Source organism: Bacillus rossius, chromosome 15, assembly GCF_032445375.1.
Source record: "Bacillus rossius redtenbacheri isolate Brsri chromosome 15, Brsri_v3, whole genome shotgun sequence".
Lineage (NCBI taxonomy): Eukaryota > Metazoa > Arthropoda > Insecta > Phasmatodea > Bacillidae > Bacillus > Bacillus rossius.
In genome coordinates, this window is record NC_086342.1 from 10,414,223 (window position 1) to 10,436,779 (window position 22,557).

The 22,557-nt window shown below is 39.1% G+C and overlaps 1 protein-coding gene across 1 annotated transcript in view; it reads left to right on the plus strand.

Annotated features, from left to right (window-relative positions):
- LOC134539720 (membrane frizzled-related protein) overlaps positions 1–22,557 on the plus strand; it is a 529,102-nt gene that overhangs the window by 455,555 nt on the left and 50,990 nt on the right. Inside the window, exons 6-7 of the mRNA XM_063381959.1 lie at positions 8,736–8,979; positions 19,826–19,941. Of these exons, the coding sequence (XP_063238029.1) occupies positions 8,736–8,979; positions 19,826–19,941 (360 nt within the window). The remainder of the gene's footprint in view (positions 1–8,735; positions 8,980–19,825; positions 19,942–22,557) is intronic.

Consider the following 22,557-nt stretch of genomic DNA (forward strand, 5'->3'; position numbering starts at 1 on the left):
GAAGCTCTTCACTGTTATAAATTACTGTAAATTTTTCGTGCTTTCCAACGAAGAATTTAACTCATATAAGCCAAGTGTTCTTCGTAATATTCGTAGACACAACGCCTTATTTCAACTTCCGAATGGCATGTTCAATTCTAAACAGAGAGGGGAAAAAACGCGTGGACCAAAAGGAGTGTTCCATATATTTGTTTAATGGTTTGTTGATACACCAAGAATATTCTTTTGGATTCAGGTTCAAAGTAATTGAACTCGGTGACCGTGAATTAACGAAGTTCCCCGGATAATATGTGAACAGTGGTCTTAGTAAATTTAGGGTGAACATTTCTGACGTGACAACGTCTAATAAATCGATGAACGCCGGCTGCACGCACGAAAAAGTGTCCCATTACGCACATTGTTCCGTTACGCTGTGTCCCGTTACGCTCATTGTACGCTTGCGCCGCACCGACAGAAGTGAAAACTTAAAACTTTGTTTATAAATGTGTAATATTAAATAATTTCTATGTCAAATGTACGTAAGAAAAATAATCTAATAACGGTGATTACTAGTATAATTTCAAGTATTTATTCTTTTATTACTAAAAAAAGTAGCATCTGTCGGCGAGTGCAGTAATAATAGGTTATGTTAGATATTTGATTACAGTTTATTTATATGAAAACTTGTTCATAATTATATTTAAACTTTATAGCTAAACGCCAGTTTTTAAAATTATAAAGTGAAGTGAAAAGTTAATGTTGGTTTTCATTGCTTATTACAACAACAATTTCGGCAATAAAGGTTAATTTATTCTTGCATTTTAAAAATCTGATTGCTAGTATAATTTCGAGTATTTATTCTTTTATTATTAAAATAAAAAATGATTCAATTTTATTCATAAAAGTATACAAATCATTTCATCAATGTTTTGTCATGACGTTGTCACGTTAAACTATCGTCCGTAAACCGACTTTACAGACAGCCAATTTTTTTTTTTTTTTTTAACTGTGTTACGCAACCGTACGTGTCCGGAGATAGGTCGTCGGAGAGTCTTCGTTGTTTCGCTGGAAAGATAACTGCGAGCGTGCTTTCAGCTGGTGTGTTGTACTTCTCGCGCGACTCAATCTGCTGTGCGCGACACCCGCTGTTCTAGAGGACAGAACCCGAGCTGCCAGCAGTTTCTGATAAGTTATTCAGGGAAAGGAGAGAATGGGTTGGAAGGGAGGGGTAGTGGGGGGGGGGGGGGTAGAAGTATTTTTCTGCCAAATGTCCAGTTGGGCCCGCGCCAAAAGGCCCCCTGAAATTTAGCGCGTCTCTTGCGGCTGGATTCCAACTGGTCTGTCGCGCCGCCTTTCCCGTCTCCTCTCGCGAATATCCCCTTTGTCCTGCTCTCTGCCTTTTAGTCTCTTCTTCCCTCGCTGCCTCCTTCTCTCCGTCACGTTTTTATTAGTTTATCCTCTTCTAGCCTCTTTCCACCTCGTGTTGTCCCTGTTCGAAGTCCTATACCCCTACACAGGAAAAAAAAAAATTATAGTTTCCCTGAATTTTTACAAAAGTTTCCTTTGGAAAACCAGATGCCAAGAAGTATGTTGTAACTTTGAACAACACATGGCTGCGGTCGATTTTACATTTATGTGAAATACGTTTTTTTTTTTCCTCGAGATAATACTGAGTATTTCTTAACTGATATTGGCGCATAATTTTATATTTTAATTGAAATGTTTTAATTCAAGCATAATTTTTTTTAAACCACAGAAAAGATAATCGAATATTCAATAATCGGACTTTTTTTTATTCGTTGTGCTTATTAATGTGCGCATTTGATACTGGAAAGCTATTCATGGAACGGTTCACAAACAGCTTTAACGATAGGAGGTACTGGGACAACACGAACTCCTCATTTTAATTTGTTCAATTTTTTTTTTTTTTGCTGATATTTACTGTGCACCCCAAATTTCCTCACTCCCTCGCCTTTTTTATCCTCTGTGAGCGAGTAATTCGTAGAACCAACCTCCTTAGTGAAATCGGATGCACGCCGACCTTCGGAGCGAGGGGTTCTGGGTTCGAGTCCCGGGCAATACATAGATGCGATTAAGTTTTTATCGTCTAAAGCAGGCAAAATCAAAGATTTTAAATTGGGGGATGGCTGGATAATATGGTTGAAGGTTTGTTTCTAGTAAGTATTTACAGACTTATTTCAGTCTTTTAAGCAAAATAACAGAGTGGATCATTAGTGGAAACGTCGGAATAAGTTTTTCAGATAAATAATGTACTTTAATTATTAATATAATTTTTCATGTTTTTCTTTTCGATTCTGTTGTAGGTATCGCGTTCGCTCAAGCACTGGACTTTTCAGGCTTCTTGGATTCCTTACGACACGAGCTTTCCTCTGATTCGAATTTTCTATCATTACGAGCATATTTATATTCATATCGCGACGATAACTTTAATTATTTTGTAATTTTCTGTTTAATACCGATTTCTCACTTATATTCCGGCGAAAAAATTTTTATTGGGTCATAGTAGTGCTTCACGAGCTCTTCAGAATGACACCCGAGTCTATGTCCCAGCTGAACGCCTTTCCACGCTACACCAATTTATAGAGACCTGTTAAATTCGCGATTTCAAATCCCTAAAGGATAGACTCTATGATCCTCTATGCACTCGTGCAATTTACATCTGCTGGTTTGTTACCGACTCGTAACACATGTTGACTGGAATGATCGTGATTCGCTAATTTTCCTGTTAAAGATTTTTCATTGGCCCAGAGTCCTTCAGATAAACTGTGTCCCAATCACTGAAGCAAAATAATGTCAAAAGTATTTGGACTCTATTCTATCGCGAAATGAACCCGCGAATTTTACAGGTCTCTACCAATTTATAACTTCACACAGAGCTAATTCGCGACAATCACGCGCATGCGCCCACACTCGTACGATGACGTCACAAAAAAGAATAGGCCCATCTCTCAGTTATCAGCGATTTAAATCTGACTGTATTTTCCTCACACAAGAAAGTTCGAGCGACTGTCACGGTGTAACGAGTTGAATCGACGTTTTCACGTCAAAAACGGGTATCGCAGTGGTTGGGTACTGAACTCTTCATTCCAGATTACCTCGGGGTTTGAAGCACTGTGTCAGGTCATTCCTAATTTCAGCTCTCCTTCAATTTATCCTACCCCCCCCCCCCCCCCCAAAAAAAATTGGTTGTCTGTAAAGTCGGTTTACGGACGATAGTTTAACGTGACAACGTCATAACAAAACACTGATGAAATGATTGCATACTTTTATGAATAAAATTGAATCATTTTTATTGAATTATCACTATTTTGTATGGATACAAAGAAGGAGTGAAATGAAATCTACAATTTAATTGATAAATTTACTTTTATTTGCACTCATTAATTTGTTACTTTAACGAAGAGATTATTTTAACTATAACTTACATACATGTTTGCTATTTAACTTCTTCCAATCTGTGTTATTCTGTTAAGGATAGGACGATGATAGGAAAATTAGGAAACGAATGGGAGTGTTTCAAGTTTAATGTGCCTCGAAAAAGTCAAATCGATGGTTGTTCCAATCGAGTGGAAGAGAGATAGATGAGGCGCAAGCGAACAGTGAGCGTAACGGGACACAGCGTAACGGGACAATGTGCGTAACGGGACACTTTTTTGTGCGTGCAGCCTGTGTTCATGGATTTGTTAGACGTTGTCACGTCAAAAAATCAGTTCAGGAAACTGTAGCGGATTGTTCCTCAATGTAGACCAATGTTTCTGGTCGGCGCAGTGCGTAAGAGTTCATATTGACGCTGAAGTCAGCGAGACCTCGCAACCGAAAACGTTAAGAGAACGGACAACGACTTCCATTCCTACGATCAGGATATTTCGAGTGGTTGCGGTTCGAGACCTCGTCAGTCTAAAAACCGGAAAACCGATTCCTGTTTTAAGCTTTACTTGTGCACCATTTCATCTCCCCCCACATACTGCTTCAACCAGAAAAGCTTTTTTTAATAATTGTTTTTTTTTTTAATTGTATCGTACAATTTAACATTAATAAGATAAATCGAAAGCCGAATACGTTTCGCTGCGCGATGTACTCTTGGGAATTACGAACGTTTTGCACTGGTAGCAACTTTTTTTTATTTTAATTCGAGCTAGTTAATAATTTGTTTCATAACCTTTGATTCTAAAATAAATTAAATAAAAAAATAAAACTCGTGAGTGAGTCTTTCAGTATCCGCAAAACTTGGACACGAAATTTAACGAAGGATTCTTTAAAAAAAATTGGTTGTCTGTAAAGTCGGTTTACGGACGATAGTTTAACGTGACAACGTCATAACAAAACATTGATGAAATTATTGCATAATTTTATGAATAAAATTGAATCATATTTATTGAAATAATAAAAGAATAAATGCTTGAAATTATACAAGTAATCAGATTTATAAAATGCAAGAGTAATTAACCTTTATTGCCGAAATTGTTGTTGTAATAAGCAATGAAAACCACATTAACTTTTCACTTCACTTTATAAACAGTCGACGAAACAGTTCACGTGTAAATGCAAGTTGTGTGCTGCCGCTGTCTTTCTTCTCCTCGGACGCCTAGGCCAATCGAATGGAAGAGAGATAGATGCGGCGCAAGCGTACAATGAGCGTAACGGGACACTTTTTCGTGCGTGCAGCTGGCGTTCATCGATTTATTAGACGTTGTCACGTCAATAATGCCGAACGCGAATCACGCGTAGTTTCCGCACCCGCCGCTAGGATTGCTCACCGGAGCAGCTTCTATCGAAGCATAAGATTTGCGAAGCTCCGATAAAAGCGAAAAATACTTGAAAAAGTAACACATCCCGGCTTTGGACCTGATTTTCGACAAGGAATATTTATTAAAATACTGTTAATCTTGTTAAAATTCACTAAACATTTAATACTATAAAGTTTCCCTTTGTCTTTGTAAAATTTTTCGTACCAAATGCCGCAAACCGAGCGCTAAGATGTTAACACATCAAAAATACCAGCATGTGCGATAATTTGAATGAGCTAACCCCTGGTAACTTGTATAGCATATGAATATATATATTTGTTTTTTGTTTTTGACAATATACAACAAACCTTAATTCCGCAAAGCTCTTACACAAATCTTAGCTGCTCGTTCCTGACTTCAAGTGAAAAACGAAAGGGTTGAAGAATGCGGTCATCTTGCTGGTATGTTACCACCCCTTTCTCTTTCAACCCCTTTCCGTCCTCTTCCCAAAGCCAAGGCGCTTGCAAATGAAAGGAGAAAGAAGGGCGGTGGACCCAGGGTTTCAGTTGCCGGAGGAAAAAAAAAATAAAACTTTGTACCGTTTGAGAAAAAGAGGAGGAGGGGGCAGGAATTTATGGGCGAAGCTGCTACAGAAGTCTCACCGAGAGGATTAATTCTAAACACTGCGACGTTAGCGCTGGCGGCGGTGACCGTTGGAAAAAGAAAAAGTTATTTTCCGTGCGTATTTAATCCTCGCTTCATCGGCCCAGATAAATCCATCCCCCCCTCCACCCTTATTCCAAACCCGGTACTTCTAGAAAAAAAAATATATATATATAGAAATAAATTAAAGCTGTTTTTCAAACGAGCACTTGATTTACGACTATGTGGATTTTTCTTCAGTACTTTAAACGTAGAAAAAAAGAACGTGCTTTTAAATATTTCTGAACTAATTTCTCAAACAAATTTTTAGTTTGGAGTTTTGTTTGTTAAACGGCCAAACTTTTTATCGTAGTAGAAAAACCTAGTGGTTTGAGAGAAACGAGCCAGTGGGGCAAAACGAACCCCCGAACGAAGCGCGGAATTTTCGCTCGAGCGAGCCTCAGCCGTCCGCCTCGCGAGAAGCGACGGGGAATGGGCATGGATGTGCTCTATGGTGATTCTGATGGTGATGTGAAGTCAGTCGAGCCAGTGGTCGTGAACGATGGGCAGAGTTTGTCCCGGTTTGGTGTCGCAATTTTTTTTTTGACAGTCGCCATTCTTAAGAAAGAGACCCGTGAGGCAATGGGAGAAAGGCTAATAGATTTAGTCAGTAACAAATAACTAGAGACCTTGCAAAATTTGCAATATCCTTCAGGATAGACTGCACATATACCCCCTGTACACTCGGGCAAATAACGCAAGTTCATTGGCTGCCGACTTGTAAGTCGTCTCAGCTGGTTTGTCTGTGATTCGATCCTTCTTTGGTTGAGGGTTTATAACTGGTTGAGATTCGTCCAGATGAACAGTAAGCCAATAGCAAAATTATCTAAGAGGTATATGTGTTTGAATTCTAGCCTATTACCGAATGAATCCGCGAATTTTGCAGGTTTCTACAAATAAATAACAAAAAAATGTACAGTCTTCAAGGCTACTTGGAAAATTCGTGAAAGAAACCTCTGGCAGCTCTAGTCCAAAATACAGCCTACCCAGAATTTTTTATTGATTTTTTTTCATTTAAGCATAATTTCTTAAAACCATGGAAAATATCATCGAATATTTAATAATTGGACTTTATTTATTTTTATTGTGCTTCTTAATGCGCATTGGTTAATACTGGAAAGTTATTATTCAGGGAAATGGTTTACAAAGAACTTAACTGCTCGAGGTACTGGAAAAAACACAAAGCATAAATGCCCGGTTAATAACCCGAACCCAGTATTACCGCGATCACTATTTTGTAGTGATAGAGTTTTTTTCATGTAAATGTACAAATTTGCATATATTTTTAATTTTACATGAATACATCTGTTCCATTTAACTTACTTTTTCTTATTCAACAGTGTTTCCTTTTTTTTTTTTTTTGCGTCTTGTGGAATTTGCTTATGATCGTCTTGGAATTCATTGTAAATTGGCCTCGGAATATATTGTTTAACATGGTTAACTTACAACTATAAGGGTTGAGGGATATAGTTTCTCATTAATAAACATGTTTATTATTTTTTAGGGTTGTTTATTTCAAAGGGATTCCAATCATGGCAACTGGCATAAGAAAGATACATTTTTTTGTAAAATAAATAATACATCTGTAAATCGGAGACATAAGACACTATGCACACTTCTGTGCAAAATGCACTTTTAACAATAAACGTGACCACTTTTTGACGTTCTTCCTAGTGGCATATAATACTAAGATCTACTATATGTCGAAAATTCCCACATTTTGGGTAGAAAACAGTTAATTCTTAACCCATACACTTTCTTTTCATCACTAAGTATAGATTACCATACGTAGCTACGGTTGATCATAAGCATTGTTGATTTTTTGAGGTTAAAAGTTTTTCTGTGCCTTTATTGCCCAAAGCAGGATAACACGTGTGGTAATATCTAGTACAAACGTTTGTTCTTCGCGTTCCACTGGTTCAGAAACTTGTTAGTGGCCCTTGCACATGAACCGCTTTCAAAAGCCAACAGTGTCAAATAAGCCAGTGTGTGTCGTGATAAACTTCTCTCTCTGGGAAAAAGTGAACATCAGACAGCATCTTTCTGGGTGATTACTGTTTCTGGGAACTGGGACTGAAGTCGTATTTATTTGCGGTTTCGCGCTAGGAGTCATTACTTCCTTTAACGTCCCGTTGCGTTTCTTATTAATAGTTCCCGACTTTCAACTTTATTTTTGAAAAGAAAAAAAAAGAGAGGGAATGTAGTTTGGGCTTCGTCACGAGTCGTATGAAGTTTTTTTTTTTTCATTTTTTAACTTTCAGTTTATACCTCCGACCGATGTTTTGGATTTATGAGTTGCAATTATAGCCAGTGGTGTGCTCGTAAATTTCACGATGATATTTTATTTTTGTTCGTGTATTGTCTTTATTCGTTACTATTTGACCGTAGACAATTTTGTCGTACTTTATTTTTTTGTGTGTGTTCGTAGTTAAAGTTGGCGCATAGGCACAAATTTAGACCAGCATTTCAGGCGACCCAGTTTTGAAACATCCGTCCATTCTGATTTAGGCTCTCCTTCGTTTCCTGAAAATAACTCCAGGTAAATTATGATATAGTTCCTTACCATACGCCTGCGCTCACAAATTGTTGCAGTCTTGATTTGATAATCATTTGGTAGTTGATATAGTTACTTACTAGCAGTGCCGACGGATGTCGGATGCATCGCGAAATTTCATTGGCTGGATTCAACAGTATGATTTCAATTATGAATCGATATGGCACAGTCGCACGCATGGTCTGCTTATGTTTTTTTGACGTGACAACGTCTAATAAATCGATGAACGCCGGCTGCACGCACGAAAAAGGATTTCTCGTTGTCCCGTTACGCTCATTGTACGCTTGCGCCGCATCTATCTCTCTTCCACTCGATTGGAACAACCATCGATTTGACTTTTTCGAGGTACGTTAAACTTGAAACACTCCCATTCGTTTCCTACTTTTCCTATCGTCGTCCTATACTTAACAGAATAACGCAGATTGGAAGAAGTTAAATAGCAAACATGTACAAAAGTTATAATTAAAATAATCTCTTCGTTAAAGTAATAAACATATTTGAATTAATGAGTGCAAATGAAAGTAAATTTATCAATTAAATTGTAGATTTCATTTCACTGCTTCCTTGTATCCCTACAGAATAGTGATAATTCAATAAAAATGATTCAATTTTATTCATATAAGTCTGCAATCATTTCATCAATGTTTTGTTATGACGTTGTCACGTTAAACTATCGTCCGTAAACCGACTTTACAGACAACCAATTTTTTTTTTCTGAAGCCAGGCCTGAAAAACCGGCGCTCTTGTTTCAGATCTCGCTGAACTTCACGGCGTTCAGCCTGGCGTTCGCCAACGACTGCGTCAACAACTTCGTGGACGTGTTCTCGAACAACACGAACCTGTCGTCGCGCACGAAGCAGTTCTGCGGCTCGGTGGCAGACTCGGTCGTCAGCGACATCAACATCATCCACGTGCGCTACTACGTCACGGCCAAGGCGCTGTCGTCCAGGTTCCAGGTGGTGTACACGGCCTTCAGGGAGCAGGGCGCCGTCAAAGGTGAGCGCGTTGAGCTATAGAGAGGTCGCGGCGGCCTCTTGTGGCCGGTTGCACCCAGGGGCGCCGCCAGGGGGGGGGGGGGGGGTTAGGGGTTCAAACCCTCCCTTCCTTAGCAGCAAATCTTAAATTAATTTCTTATTCATCACTCAAACAGATTTCATATTAAAATCAATAAAAATTTTACCATTACAATATTTAAATTTAAGTACCTACCGAAAACTGCTAAAATACCTAGCACTATTTTACACCTTAAAAATCCAAATTTTCCCGGGGGAGGACTCCCCCCCCCCTCCAACCCAACGCTTTAATACGGGAGGGGGGGGCATGCTTCTTAACACCCCCCATACACAAATCCTGGCTACGCCACTGGTTGCGCCACAAGGGTTCAGGCGCGTTCTCAAGTGGGAAGCCTTCTTTTTCTCAGACGAGAGAGAGCCAAACTCCCGATCGTGCATTTTCGGTTGTTTTTTTTTTTTTGGTTCATTGTAAATAAATATGGCGGTGTTGATAAAAGGATACTAATGGTCAATTAGGTTAGGTTAGCTACATTATAAATACTTTAAAGCATTGTGGACGGTTGATTTGGTTAGGATAGCTACATTAAAGATACGGAAAAAAAAGCATGAACTTCGAGTTTTGGCTCTCTCGCCTGTGAAAAGAAGGCTTCCCTTCAGCTGGTTTGATCTTGGTTCGACCACATTTCCCGTCGTGCCGTCGAGCTGTGAGCGCCGAGCGAAAAGTCGTTTGGGAACTTCAACGTGAATCGACCCTCGGGTCGATTCTCACGGCGATGTTCTCGAATCGACACTGCGCCGGCAGACATTCCCGGCAGTTTCACGGACTTTATGCATGAAAATTCAATCAGGCAAAAATATAACAGTATTATTTATAAAAAAACATTGTAGATCGTATAAAACACACGTATTATCAAACATTTTAATTATCATTGTGGTATAACCTATTCTCAAAACCTATTCATATTTACGACCTGAGATTTTTTTTTGACGTGATAACGTCTTATAAATCGATGAACGCCGGTTGTTGTACGCACGAAAAAGCATGACTCATTGTCATGTTCCGCCTGAGCCGAGCGTGCAAGAACCGGCCAACCACCGCGCGAGAAAATCTTCTATAATATCAAACAGGTTAAGGCGGGCTATTTAACTAATTTTTCGTGATTATATTGAAACAAATTATTTAAATTAAATTTACAAAAACTGTAAATAATATTTGAAAATTTAAAAGTATGCCATTATCTGAGGAGGGGAGAATTTCCCTTTCCTTTCCCCTTACGTACACCCCTGTCTTTGTATGTTACTCTTGATTTTTTTTTTTTTTGTAAATAGAACATAAATATTAATGCAAAATCAAAGACATTTGTGTATTTGTGCGTAAACATGAAAACATCTGTATCACTACAAAATAGTGTTCGCAGTAACACTGGGTGCTGCCCCCTTTTTTTTTGTATTAACTTTTAATCGCATCGACCACTTGTTCGCCGAGTCACAATCGATTATAGCGACTCGTGTTCTAGCCCGCCGATAGAAAAATGCACCTAACATTTCTTCGACATTGCTGCTGCCTGTTGTCGCAGACTGGAAATGTTTGAACTGAAGTTCATGCAAGCTAAGATCTTGTAGTCCCAGTAAGTGTTGGCGCAACGTTTATAATCATGATTCTCTAAATGTCTAAATCATTCTTGGGCTAAGATCATTGGATCGCCGATCGAAAAGCAGAATGGTGCAACTGGCCGTAAGACTGGCTGGTAGCCTGGTGGGAAACGACGAAAGTCACCCCCCGAAAAAAACCAGCACCGCCTATAAAAATCAATGCGGAGAGCAATGTCTAAGTTTCCGCCTCTTGCTTAGTAGTTCCTTTCTATACTCTGCCAAAATCTTCTTCCTGGACCATCCTTCTGTTACCTGTAACCAACCTGCTTGCGTAATGCATGAATTTTGCAACCCGCATGTAAGTGCCCAGGGTTTTCCCTGTGTCTATGCAGGTTTTACCTGGGGCCCAAAGTATCTAGTTTTTAGTCTAGAGTTAAGAAATTAGGGGAGTTAATTCGTGGCGCCAGTCACTGCCATGGCTGGCCAATACCTTTCTAGTACATGATGCACGTGACCTATTCAGCATGACTTAAACCCTGCATAATTAGGCGTATATGCTTCGGCCTGAGACACACTTGGAATCTTCCCTACCTAGATATGTACATACCAAACAATTTAACTTTAAACTACGGAAAAAAATCGGTGGCCTGAACGCGGAGCTTACAAAAGTGTTCATAGGTGGAAGTGTTTAATAAAGTTTAATTTCACGGTTGCCTGAACATGACGCGAACAAAATATTGCGTTAAAAGGTGAATGTGTTTAATGAATTTCAATATCATGGTTAACTGAACATGACACATTAAAAAGTATTGTATTAATTGGGTGAAAGTGTTTAATATAGTTCAAGGTCAATGTGGCCTTAGTGCGTAAACTACGAAACAAAGCATAGGTTAGGTGGAGTTTTGTGGAGGAAACTCACAAATAGTTTCTTGCGAACTCAACGAAATTCAATCCTGACACCATACACAATGCTGACGCGGTGCCTTAATACGTGAACTGTCAAGAGAACGACTGAGTTAGCTAGTTGAAGAACGAATAAATGACGTGGGGCTTAAATGAGTCCACTAACCTCGCCCTTCACAGTGGTTTTAACACAAAGTTTTTTAAACAATAAACTAATGCTTATGGTAATTCACGAAGGCAGATGTAGATGTAGATCTCCGTAGCGCAGTTTCGATGCACGATGGCTTTCGGTGGTGGGGGTTCCGAGTTGGAGTCCCGCCTAAAGCGGTAGCAAGTATTTTTTCTTAATTAGTCAAAACTCTGTCACAACCAATGAAAAGTCAAATGAAAATATATTAAAAATTGTCGATAAGACTAAGTTTTTTTTCGGTGGAAAATGGGGGGAAAAAAAATAATTAATCAGAACACTCCCCTCCATAGTATATTCCCACCGGCGGCCGTTTCCCACTTGGTGGACGTTTCCAGTGAGTTGACGTTCCCAATGATCTGACGTTTCCAGTGATCTGACCTTTCCAGTGAGCTAACGTTTCCAGTGAGCTGAATTTCTTTTTTTTTCCTTGAAGTACTACCGTATTTTCATCCGTTCGTATTTTTTTTTTTGTAAACGTAAAAGAAACATTCATGTGAAATCACAGATATTTGTTAATTTATATATTTACATGAAAACAAATTTATCACTACAAAATACCTAGTGATCATAGTCATACTGGGTTCGGATTCTTACCGGGCATTTATGCTTTTTGTTGTCCCAGTACCTCCAGTAGTTAATACATTTCCCTGAATAACTTTCCAGTATCAACTGCGCACATGGTAAACATGATACCACAAAATAAATACAATTTGTTGAATATTCGAAGATGTTTTCCACGGTTTGGAAAAAAAAAATGTGCTTGCATGAAACATCTATTAAAATATAAAATTATGCGCCAGTTATCGTAAGAAATTCCCAGTATCTCTAAAAATATATTTCATATATACAAAAAACATAGCCATAGCCATGCGTTGTACGTAGTTGCAATAATTTTATTGTAGTATTGCGAATTATTTTTTTGGCAACTGGTTTCCAAAGTAATCTTTTGTAAAAGTAAAGAAATTTTTTTTCTCTGCATGTTGTATTTTTATCTTATCTTATATTGTCTTGTCTCAAAAGGCGCCGATTCCTAAACGATACTTTTAAGCCCTTTTATTTCTTCATCTTCTTTAGCCCAACGGAAACCTTTATCGAACTATTTTACTTGGAATTTATCATCATGATTAAAGCTTTTATATATATATATAGTCTTCGTTATATCCGGTAAATAATTTTAACTATTTTTTTTCACATTGTGTTATTCAAAACATCTCGCAGATTTTAATTTCGTCACTGGAGTAATAAAGAGCAAGTATTTTTTTGTCTCGTTCGTTTAACTAGGATACCGTTGAGCGCCATGGCGACTTGGTGGAAGAGGGCCTTGGATGAAAGCCAACTGTTGTTCTTTTTCGACCGCTTCTTCTCCGGCAGCGCTCCTGCGGCAGAGCTGTTAGTGCGCCCACCTCGTGATCTGTTTGGATCGAGATCGCCTTAAAGCCGAGGCATGTATTTGTAAAACAGATGTACCACTTCGAAAAAAAAAAAAAATCAGCAATACAGGTACAAATAATAGCCTGTTTAAATAAAATTATACACAAGTATACACACATGGTTGTGAAACAGTAATAAAAGTACAAATACAGCATATAAACGACAAAAAAAATATATACTAGTATATACAGATAAAATTTAAAAAAGGGAGGTTGTCTGTAAAGTCGGTTTACGGACGATAATTTTACGTGATAACGTCATAATAAAGCATTGATGAAAAATTGCATGCTTTTAAATTTTTAAATATTATTTACAGTTTTTGCAAATTTAATTTAAATAATTTGTTTTAATTTAGTTACGAACAAGTAGTTAAAAAGCCCGCCTTAACCTGTTTGATATATTTAGAAGATTTTCTCGCACGGTGGTTGGCCGGTTCTTGCACGCTCGGCTCAGGCGGAACGTGACAATGAGTCGTACTTTTTCGTGCGTGCAACAACCGGCGTTCATCGATTTATAAGACGTTATCACGTCAAAAATTATAGAGTCAAAAATTTATGTTTTACAGTCAAAAATGGATACACACATAAAGGTAAAAAGGCAGTACAGACTAAATAAAGATTGCGCAAAATATATTACTACTTAATCTTGTAAACATTGAAACAGTCTTGAAAGGGAAAAAAAAAGTATTAAGTAGACGGTAAAGAGGGATGAGAAATTTTTGTAGTGTAGGTACTCAATTTGGTAGTTCACGCCGAAGATTCAAAATTTGACGTACGTGGTAACTAAAAAAACCCTGCAAAATAGTATTACAGTTGTCTAAATCGCCTCATTATTCATTGTTACTCCTTCGACTTGCCATCACCTCTTCCGTCCGTGAAAATGTTTCACTTCATTAAATCGAAAAATAAAAAATTTCAACTCTTACCCTGAAGTGATTATTGAATGTGCTATGCGTAATTAAAAACATGACTAGACATTTTTTTATAAATTATTTATCGAATATGTAAATATCACTACAAGGAATAGCAATATATATATATATATATATATATATATATATATATATGTATGTATATTTTCTCCCGTTTCTAAATCCACAACACGGTAACAGCTCAAGTGCTCTCAACAAAGATTAAAAGATGTTATACAAGGAGGGGGGAAAAAGCGTGGAGAGCAATTATGTGGTCAAGTCCTTAATCCTTTGCCACCACTGAGACTTGAAGATAACAAATAAAATCCTCACGCTAAGAGAATTTCAGGCGGGTGCATTTTCCTTGCAGCTGATAAAAGACGATGACGTTTCTTGTTTTCTTTTCGAGTGAAGTACGTGTAGACTTTATCGCCGTGAGATTTTTTTTACAAATAAGTAATCCTGGACCAAACAAAATCGAGCATGTTTTCTTTAAATACTTTCACAATTCGGTAGGGTTTGATGCACAATTTAGGGGGGGGGGGAGAGAGAGATGGAGAGAGAAAGAGATAAAAATGCAGGAGTAAAGTTTAGATTAGATTAAAGGCTTTCGCAGCCATTATCTGAAGAAAAAAAGTTATTGACTTTCGAGATCGAACCACGACGCGGTGGCAGTGCTTACCGACGTTTCGTTCTTCGTTGCACCAGGCATCTTCAGGTGTAGGCTCTGAGCCACTTGTAAATCCAGGTCAGTGCTCACGAATTATGTAGTGTCAGGGTTAAAGATATCACTATCGATCCTTCTCTTTACCGGGCTTTTACCAGTAAGAATAAAAATTTTCTTTGGAAAAATTAAGAAATATAACTTTGTATGGCCCCCGGCAATTAATTCCGTGTTACAACGTTAAACAACACTGGAGGAAAGTTAGAATAACCATCTAGAACTTCAGAATTCATGAAAACAGCAAAGCTAAATTTCGACTAACAGGCGCGCAATTTACAGCGAATGGAAGTTTCAAATTTTCTATAAATATTTACGTTAATGTTTAATCAGAGTCGTTGATCTGGCCCGAGGTTATACGCGAAATTTTTTTAACTTTTTAAACGTAAACGAATGGTATTATAAGCAAAAATTTTAAGACGTGTAAAACAACGCAATCTCGTTTTCCTGATAATTATCAAAAAATATATATAATACAAATAATTATGAATTTGGTTCCTTCAGAACTTACAGCCAGGTCATTTAAGATACGTTTAAAAATTGCATATACCTTTCAAGGATAATGGAAGGAAAATAATGCTTGTCTAGGTTAATACGATCCATTGAGTGTTTCAGAACATTACTGGTGTTACTCCTCAACAAAATTCTTGCAATTACAACGTGAAGTATATTACATTTTTTGGCTTCCTTAATGCCAGTGATTTAGAAAATAACAGTTTATTTTGGTATAATAAAATGTGTGATTTAATTCAATGCATAGCATAAAACTGTTAGCCACATGCTTATTAAAATAAAATTTTGAGTGATGTGTGTTACTTTCATATAAAATAATTTTCTTACATTGATAGACGAAAATAAAATAAAAACTTCAGAGGACAGCCATTTTTAACTAAGCACATTCAACAATTCTTTAAATCGTGTTACCACTTTTATTGATTCATTGATTACTTGGCAGAGTATAAACCTAGCTGTGTTTGCGCTCAATTATACGCATTTATTTGATAATGGTAATTTACGAAAGTTGATTTGAAACCAAGAAAAAAAATTGTTGTCTGGCTTTACACAGGTCGATTCAGGCGCTGACAGGCAACTTCTTTCATGAATGTTGGCAAAAGCTTTTTACCAACGACCAAAAACACTCCTCTTTATCGATACTCATATTAACTTATTATTTACAATCTGCTCATTACTATTAAAATATTTCCGATATTACTCAGTATAACATTACAAAACGCATATTTGTTTTCAGATTCTTGATTATTTTGAACATAAAGAAATTGCACCATGTTCAGAACCACATTAATGACACCAATTAAAAAAAAAAACACTATCCTTCTAGATGACCGCTAAAGTTAGAAACAATATTATTATAAGGTGAATTGCGATAAAACCAAAATAACACCGAAAAGCATATTAATGCAACATGAATCACCAAAATTCAAATTAATACACCCAAATCACCGAAATGCAACTTAAAACATGAAATTAATCTGCATTTTTAATAGAAACATAACGTAAATAACAAAAACCAAATGTTGTAATATATTCGATTCAATAAATGTAATTTAGTTAAGTTAGTATTAAGTTTGTTCCAAATAGATTGGAAATTTTCTTTTAGTTTGAGCTTACAACTGTTACTAGTAACTTTTTTTTTTACATTATAACGTTGATACATTTTTGAAACATTCAAGAACGTATTTGCCAATTTTTTTTTTTATTCCGAGTAGTTGGACATGCTTATTAAAAACTATTAAATTGTTAAAGTGTTTCATGTACAAGTCAAAATAACACTTTTTTTGTGAGAAAAAAGTGTTATGAAACTTGTAAGATTCATATTTTTTTTAAATAATATGTTATATTTATGAAAAAATCTACATTAATTATTTAAAAAAACTATAACTCAGAATGATTCTGTTTGAAAAAAAAATTTGGCTGAAAATACTTGTCGCCAGCTATAGTAGAACTATACAGGAAATTAAGTAGCTACCCAATAATGTTCGCAGGCTTTCACGGCCATTGTCTGTAGTAGCTTGGCTTCTGGGTTGTAGCCGTGTCCTTGGCGAATAATTCACCGACGTTTTGTCAACATTTCAGTCGCCATCATCAGGGAGCAGTTACCTTCTCAGGCAAACTCAGGCGATGATGGTGACTGCAATGTCTACTGAAACGTCGGTGAATTATTCGCCAAGGACACTGCTACAATCCAGAAGCCAAGCTACTTAAGTAGCTACCTACCTTTCGCTGGGCCTTTGAATATATATACTGTATAGAAGTCTTCAGTCCAGGTTAAAATTTCTAATACGGTTTTGAGGTAGATGGTTAATTCACCGCTGCAATCGCCACCATCTCTAGGGCATCGACTTGTGGTGGTCCCTAGCGGACAAGTGTCGAACTCTTCAAACACCCATTCCCCCTCCACTAGAACGACGTTGAGCTGCAGTGAATGATGTATGTGGGGTGCGGGGGAATGACAGCGGGCGACAGTGCTGCGCTCTAACGTGTAAATAACAACTAAGACGATACAGGGCGTTACGGCAGCGCACTGCAGCGGTGAAGTTCCCAAGCTGCGACTTCTATACAGTATATATATTCAAAGGCTGGGCAGAGAAGTGGGGTCAAGAAGAAATATGTTTAGGCTAGGGGGTGGAGGGGAGTTGGGCAAGAGTAGTAAAGACAGTCAGAAAGGGGTGCAGAAAGCGGATGGGGAGAGAACGCCGATCGTAAGAGGAAAGGGAGTAAGGAGGAGAATGGGAAGAAGTAAACTCGTTTCTCGGACCTCCCGTGGCCCCTGTCGCGGCGATAAATCCTCATTCCATAAATTCGCGCAGAACCCCTCCTTCCCTTTTCCCTTTTTCCCCCCACTATTTTCCTCTCAGCTGCTGTTAGGTGAAGGCGGCTTCTTTCCAAACTCCCTTCTCTTGCTCGCACAAATCCCTCTTCCACGTGACTCGAATGCAGCAGCGAGTGCCGGTGACGTCATCTTTGCGTGCTGAAGCAAGTGTTACTCCATTGCCGACGATGTGAATTCGGTCATGTTAGAAATTGCAAAAGATATTTACAGACTTCACAACGAATAATCAACCTCTTAAGTTTTACAACCAAGTGTTCTAGATTTCAAATATCCGAATCTTATTATAAATAACGCTGTAATTTTTTTTAAAATTCCGATTTGTATTTTTCGTTCGAAACAATGATAAACTGATGCGTGGACAAAAGAAGAGGGTTCTGATCAATTTTTCGAGATGGTTTTGTTAATATACCAATGAATATTATTTTTGATTCGTGTTTAAACAAGGTGATTTCTTTGTATGTAAATTTACGAAGATAGCCGTAAATTTACGAAGATCCCTGGATAATTAATAGTCAATGATCTTCATAAATTAAAGGTGAAAAATTTTAACAATGTAGGAAAATTCGGGAGATGGCATGCTGTGACGCAATTGAAAGTACAATCGCCACATGGCGACACCCATTATAATACGGAAATGTTCCTTGATTATGTATGAAGATGGCTAGTTGTTAGAACACTGTCAAAAATTTTTCACCTTCAATTTACGAAGAACGCTAGTTACAAATTATCCAGGCATATTTTTTAATTTACGTACATTGAGTTCACTTACATTGGACATGACTCAAAAAGGATATCCTTAATTTATTTTAGATATATTATATAATATATTTAATATATTTTTTTTTCTAATTTGAAAAACGGAGTAGTTTCTAAGAAGATTCTGTTATTTGAAATTAAGAAGAACCTTTCGTTTATTCAAGTTAAAATCCTCATTGAAAAATTTGTAAATTTACTGTAGTTTCTAATAGTGAATACCTACGGTCCTTTTAATTTTTTTTTCCGAAGTGTGAACACTTCAATTCACTACAATTCACTCCAATGTTTAGGTTGTCCCACAAACGTGTCGCAGACCTTCAGTTGGACCAAATGTGGCTTCATGCAGATGGACCGAATTATTTGTATTGAAAGGTACATCCATGTGTAAAGTAAAATATTTTTAAAAAAACTGGCATATTTTGCGTACTATCCAAATTGAAATTTATTTAAAAAAAATTACTGCGAAAATATTTATTTATTTACCACCTAAGTTTAATCAGAAACATTTGGAATATTGTAATCAATATGTGGCGATGAATGGGGTGTCGGGAAAAGTTTTTGAAATGGTTGGTTTGAAGAGAAAAAAAAAGGGGGGGGATTCCAAGATGAGTTATTGCTCCGGGAGAAAAAAAAGTCTAGTTACGTCTCAGGCCTTAAGAGGGTCTAGACCCCGCCCTTTTGGGATTTTTACATATTTTTGCTCTAATTCTAATTTTGTTCTATTTGGCCCAGTTTTTTTTTTTTGGCATGTCAAGGTATAAATCATACCTCCCGGACCTTCTATACCTTGTTGAGACCACGTATTTGCTAAAAGGCTCTAGTCTGTAAGCACCGCGAGGAAATAACTTATTATCTCACGCTGGCGAGTACAACTGGCGTGATTATCACGCCAGTTCAACAAGAGTTGACTTCAACAAGTGGCCAAAAGCTTCAAGTCCTACTCAGGGCCGGTGCAAGGTAAATTGGCGCCCTAGGCGAAAAAACCTTAATGCCCCCCCACCCCCCCCCCGGGCCGGACACCCAAAAAAAAATCCTTGCCTCAAAATACATCACGTAAGCCTAAGATTTTGTCAACAATCAAATGTAAGCATGGTGTTTTTTTTTATTTTTTTATTTTTTACTTATTACAAATCATAAACAGGTCACCGTGGGCTTTAAATAATTACTTATATCAATATAAACATTCCAAACTGTTACAAGAATCCATTTTCAACTAGTTTCAATAATCGTTAAACATGTCATATGAGCTGTTATGTGTCGTGCTGCGCCGCGCCCAGCTACTTGGCGCCCTAGGCGGTTGCCTAGTTCGCCTGTGTGGACGCGCCGGCCCTGGTCCTACTCCATGTTTGACCGTAAATTTTTAGCTCGGAAGCTTCGTTGCAAGAGGTTTCGGAATGTTTTGAAATGTAGGTACAGTGTGTTTGGTGGTTCCCGGGGCCGCTGACAAGAGGGCGCCGCGCGGGTTTGTTTGCAGGCTGCAAGGCGGATGAGTTCGACTGCCAGGACGACACGTGCATCATGGCCACGCTCACGTGCAACGGCAACAGCAACTGCCGCTTCAACTGGGACGAGGAGGAGAAGCTGTGCAAGGTGAGAGGCCATCGGCTGTGTTCGCTGTGTTCGCTATGTTCGCTATGTTCGCTATGTTCGCTACGAGAGTAAAACACAGCCAGCTGCGTCTCAGGTGTCACTGGCCACACGAAAGTTGTGTTCGCTATGTTCGCTACGAGGGTAAAACACAGCCAGCTGCGTCTCAGGTGTCACTGGCCACACGAAAGTTGTGTTCGCTATGTTCGCTACGAGAGTAAAACACAGCTAACTGCGTCTCATGTGTCACCGGCCACACAAAAGCTGTTTTCGCTATGTTCGCTACGAGAGTAAAAAACAGCCAACTGCGTCTCAGGTGTCACCGGCCACACAAAAGCTGTGTTCGCTGTGTTCGCTACGAGAGTAAAACACAGCCAGCTGCGTCTCGGGTGTCACCGGCCACACAAAAGCTGTACTCGCTGTGTTCGCTACGTTCGCTACGAGAGTAAAAAAACAGCCAACTGCGTCTCAGGTGTCACCGGCCACACAAAAGCTGTGTTCGCTATGTTCGCTACGAGAGTAAAACACAGCCAGCTGCGTCTCGGGTGTCACCGGCCACACAAAAGCTGTACTCGCTGTGTTCGCTACGTTCGCTACGAGAGTAAAAAAACAGCCAACTGCGTCTCAGGTGTCACCGGCCACACAAAAGCTGTGTTCGCTATGTTCGCTACGAGAGTAAAACACAGCCAGCTGCGTCTCGGGTGTCACCGGCCACACAAAAGCTGTACTCGCTGTGTTCGCTACGTTCGCTACGAGAGTAAAAAAACAGCCAACTGCGTCTCAGGTGTCACCGGCCACACAAAAGCTGTTTTCGCTATGTTCGCTACGAGAGTAAAAAACAGCCAACTGCGTCTCAGGTGTCACCGGCCACACAAAAGCTGTTTTCGCTATGTTCGCTACGAGAGTAAAAAACAGCCAACTGCGTCTCAGGTGTCACCGGCCACACAAAAGCTGTGTTCGCTATGTTCGCTACGAGAGTAAAACACAGCCAGCTGCGTCTCGGGTGTCACCGGCCACACAAAAGCTGTACTCGCTGTGTTCGCTACGTTCGCTACGAGAGTAAAAAAACAGCCAACTGCGTCTCAGGTGTCACCGGCCACACAAAAGCTGTGTTCGCTATGTTCGCTACGAGAGTAAAACACAGCCAGCTGCGTCTCGGGTGTCACCGGCCACACAAAAGCTGTACTCGCTGTGTTCGCTACGTTCGCTACGAGAGTAAAAAACAGCCAACTGCGTTTCAGGTGTCACCGGCCACACAAAAGCTGTGTTCGCTATGTTCGCTACGAGAGTAAAAAACAGCCAACTGCGTCTCAGGTGTCACCGGCCACACAAAAGCTGTGTTCGCTATGTTCGCTACGAGAGTAAAACACAGCCAGCTGCGTCTCGGGTGTCACCGGCCACACAAAAGCTGTACTCGCTGTGTTCGCTACGTTCGCTACGAGAGTAAAAAACAGCCAACTGCGTCTCAGGTGTCACCGGCCACACAAAAGCTGTGTTCGCTATGTTCGCAACGAGAGTAAAACACAGCCAGCTGCGTCTCAGGCACAGAACAAGGAGGGAAATAGAGAAGTGCGACTCTAACAGTGGAAACTGAAACCATGTTTCACGCGGCATGTGTCGCTATCTGTTGGGCGGGCCCATAACTATAACAAATAAAAAATCGGAAATGAGGTTCTCATACAAAGTTTCTTTTAGTTAATACGTATTTTTTTTGGTTATATTAAGTTATCTCCTTGGCGGAGCAAAACCAATTTAATCGATGCGAAAATACTTGATGCTGTTTTGTAATAAGCCGTCATGTAATAAATAAAGGAGTAGGAGGTGCAAAAATCTTTACTAATTTGAATAAGTGTATTGTCTAGGTTTAAACCATAATTTATGCACATTTTTGAAGAAAGGGGCTTTGATAAGAGCATCGTTGTCTTACATATAAAGCAAGCATCATTTCGAAATCTATATTAGTTAATTAGTTATAAGCAAAATGAAAATAGCATTGAATCTTACGAGGTTAACGCGGGTTGCGTAGTGCCCCTGAAACACTGGAGTGGCCTCTTAAAGGGTCACACTTCGTGTGTCAGGAAACCATTTGGGAAAGAGACGGGAAATTACTGCCGCCGGACACAACGGCTTTCGCGTGTTTGAAGTCTGACATTCACTTCCCCCGCTTGGATAAGTGACCCCGGGATATCCGAGGGACATGAAGGGCGCATGAATCATCGGAACGAGTTCTCGTCCTTGCCCACATTTTTCAACCCTCCCTCCCCCTCACCATATTCACCCCCCAACAACCATTACAGGGTCAGGAATGGTAAAGAGGTTCCGCAAGCCATTTTCTCCCCCCCCCCCCCCCCCACACACACACACACACTTTTGCCAACTTTGCGAGAAGGGGGGAAAAAGGATTTCCCTCCCTGCTCTTTCACGTCCCTGGCCAACTACCGCTCCAAAACTCGCCCCCCCCCCCCCTTACTTACCCTAAATTTCCGTGGGCATTTTTCAAACTGGCTTGATAAACCCGTCGTTGGAAAAAAAAAAAGGTAGGGGTAGGGGTGAAGGGAGACACGTGATTCTTGTACCAGGGGGCAATAAGGGATGGGGAAATGTAGGGAGCAAGCTCTC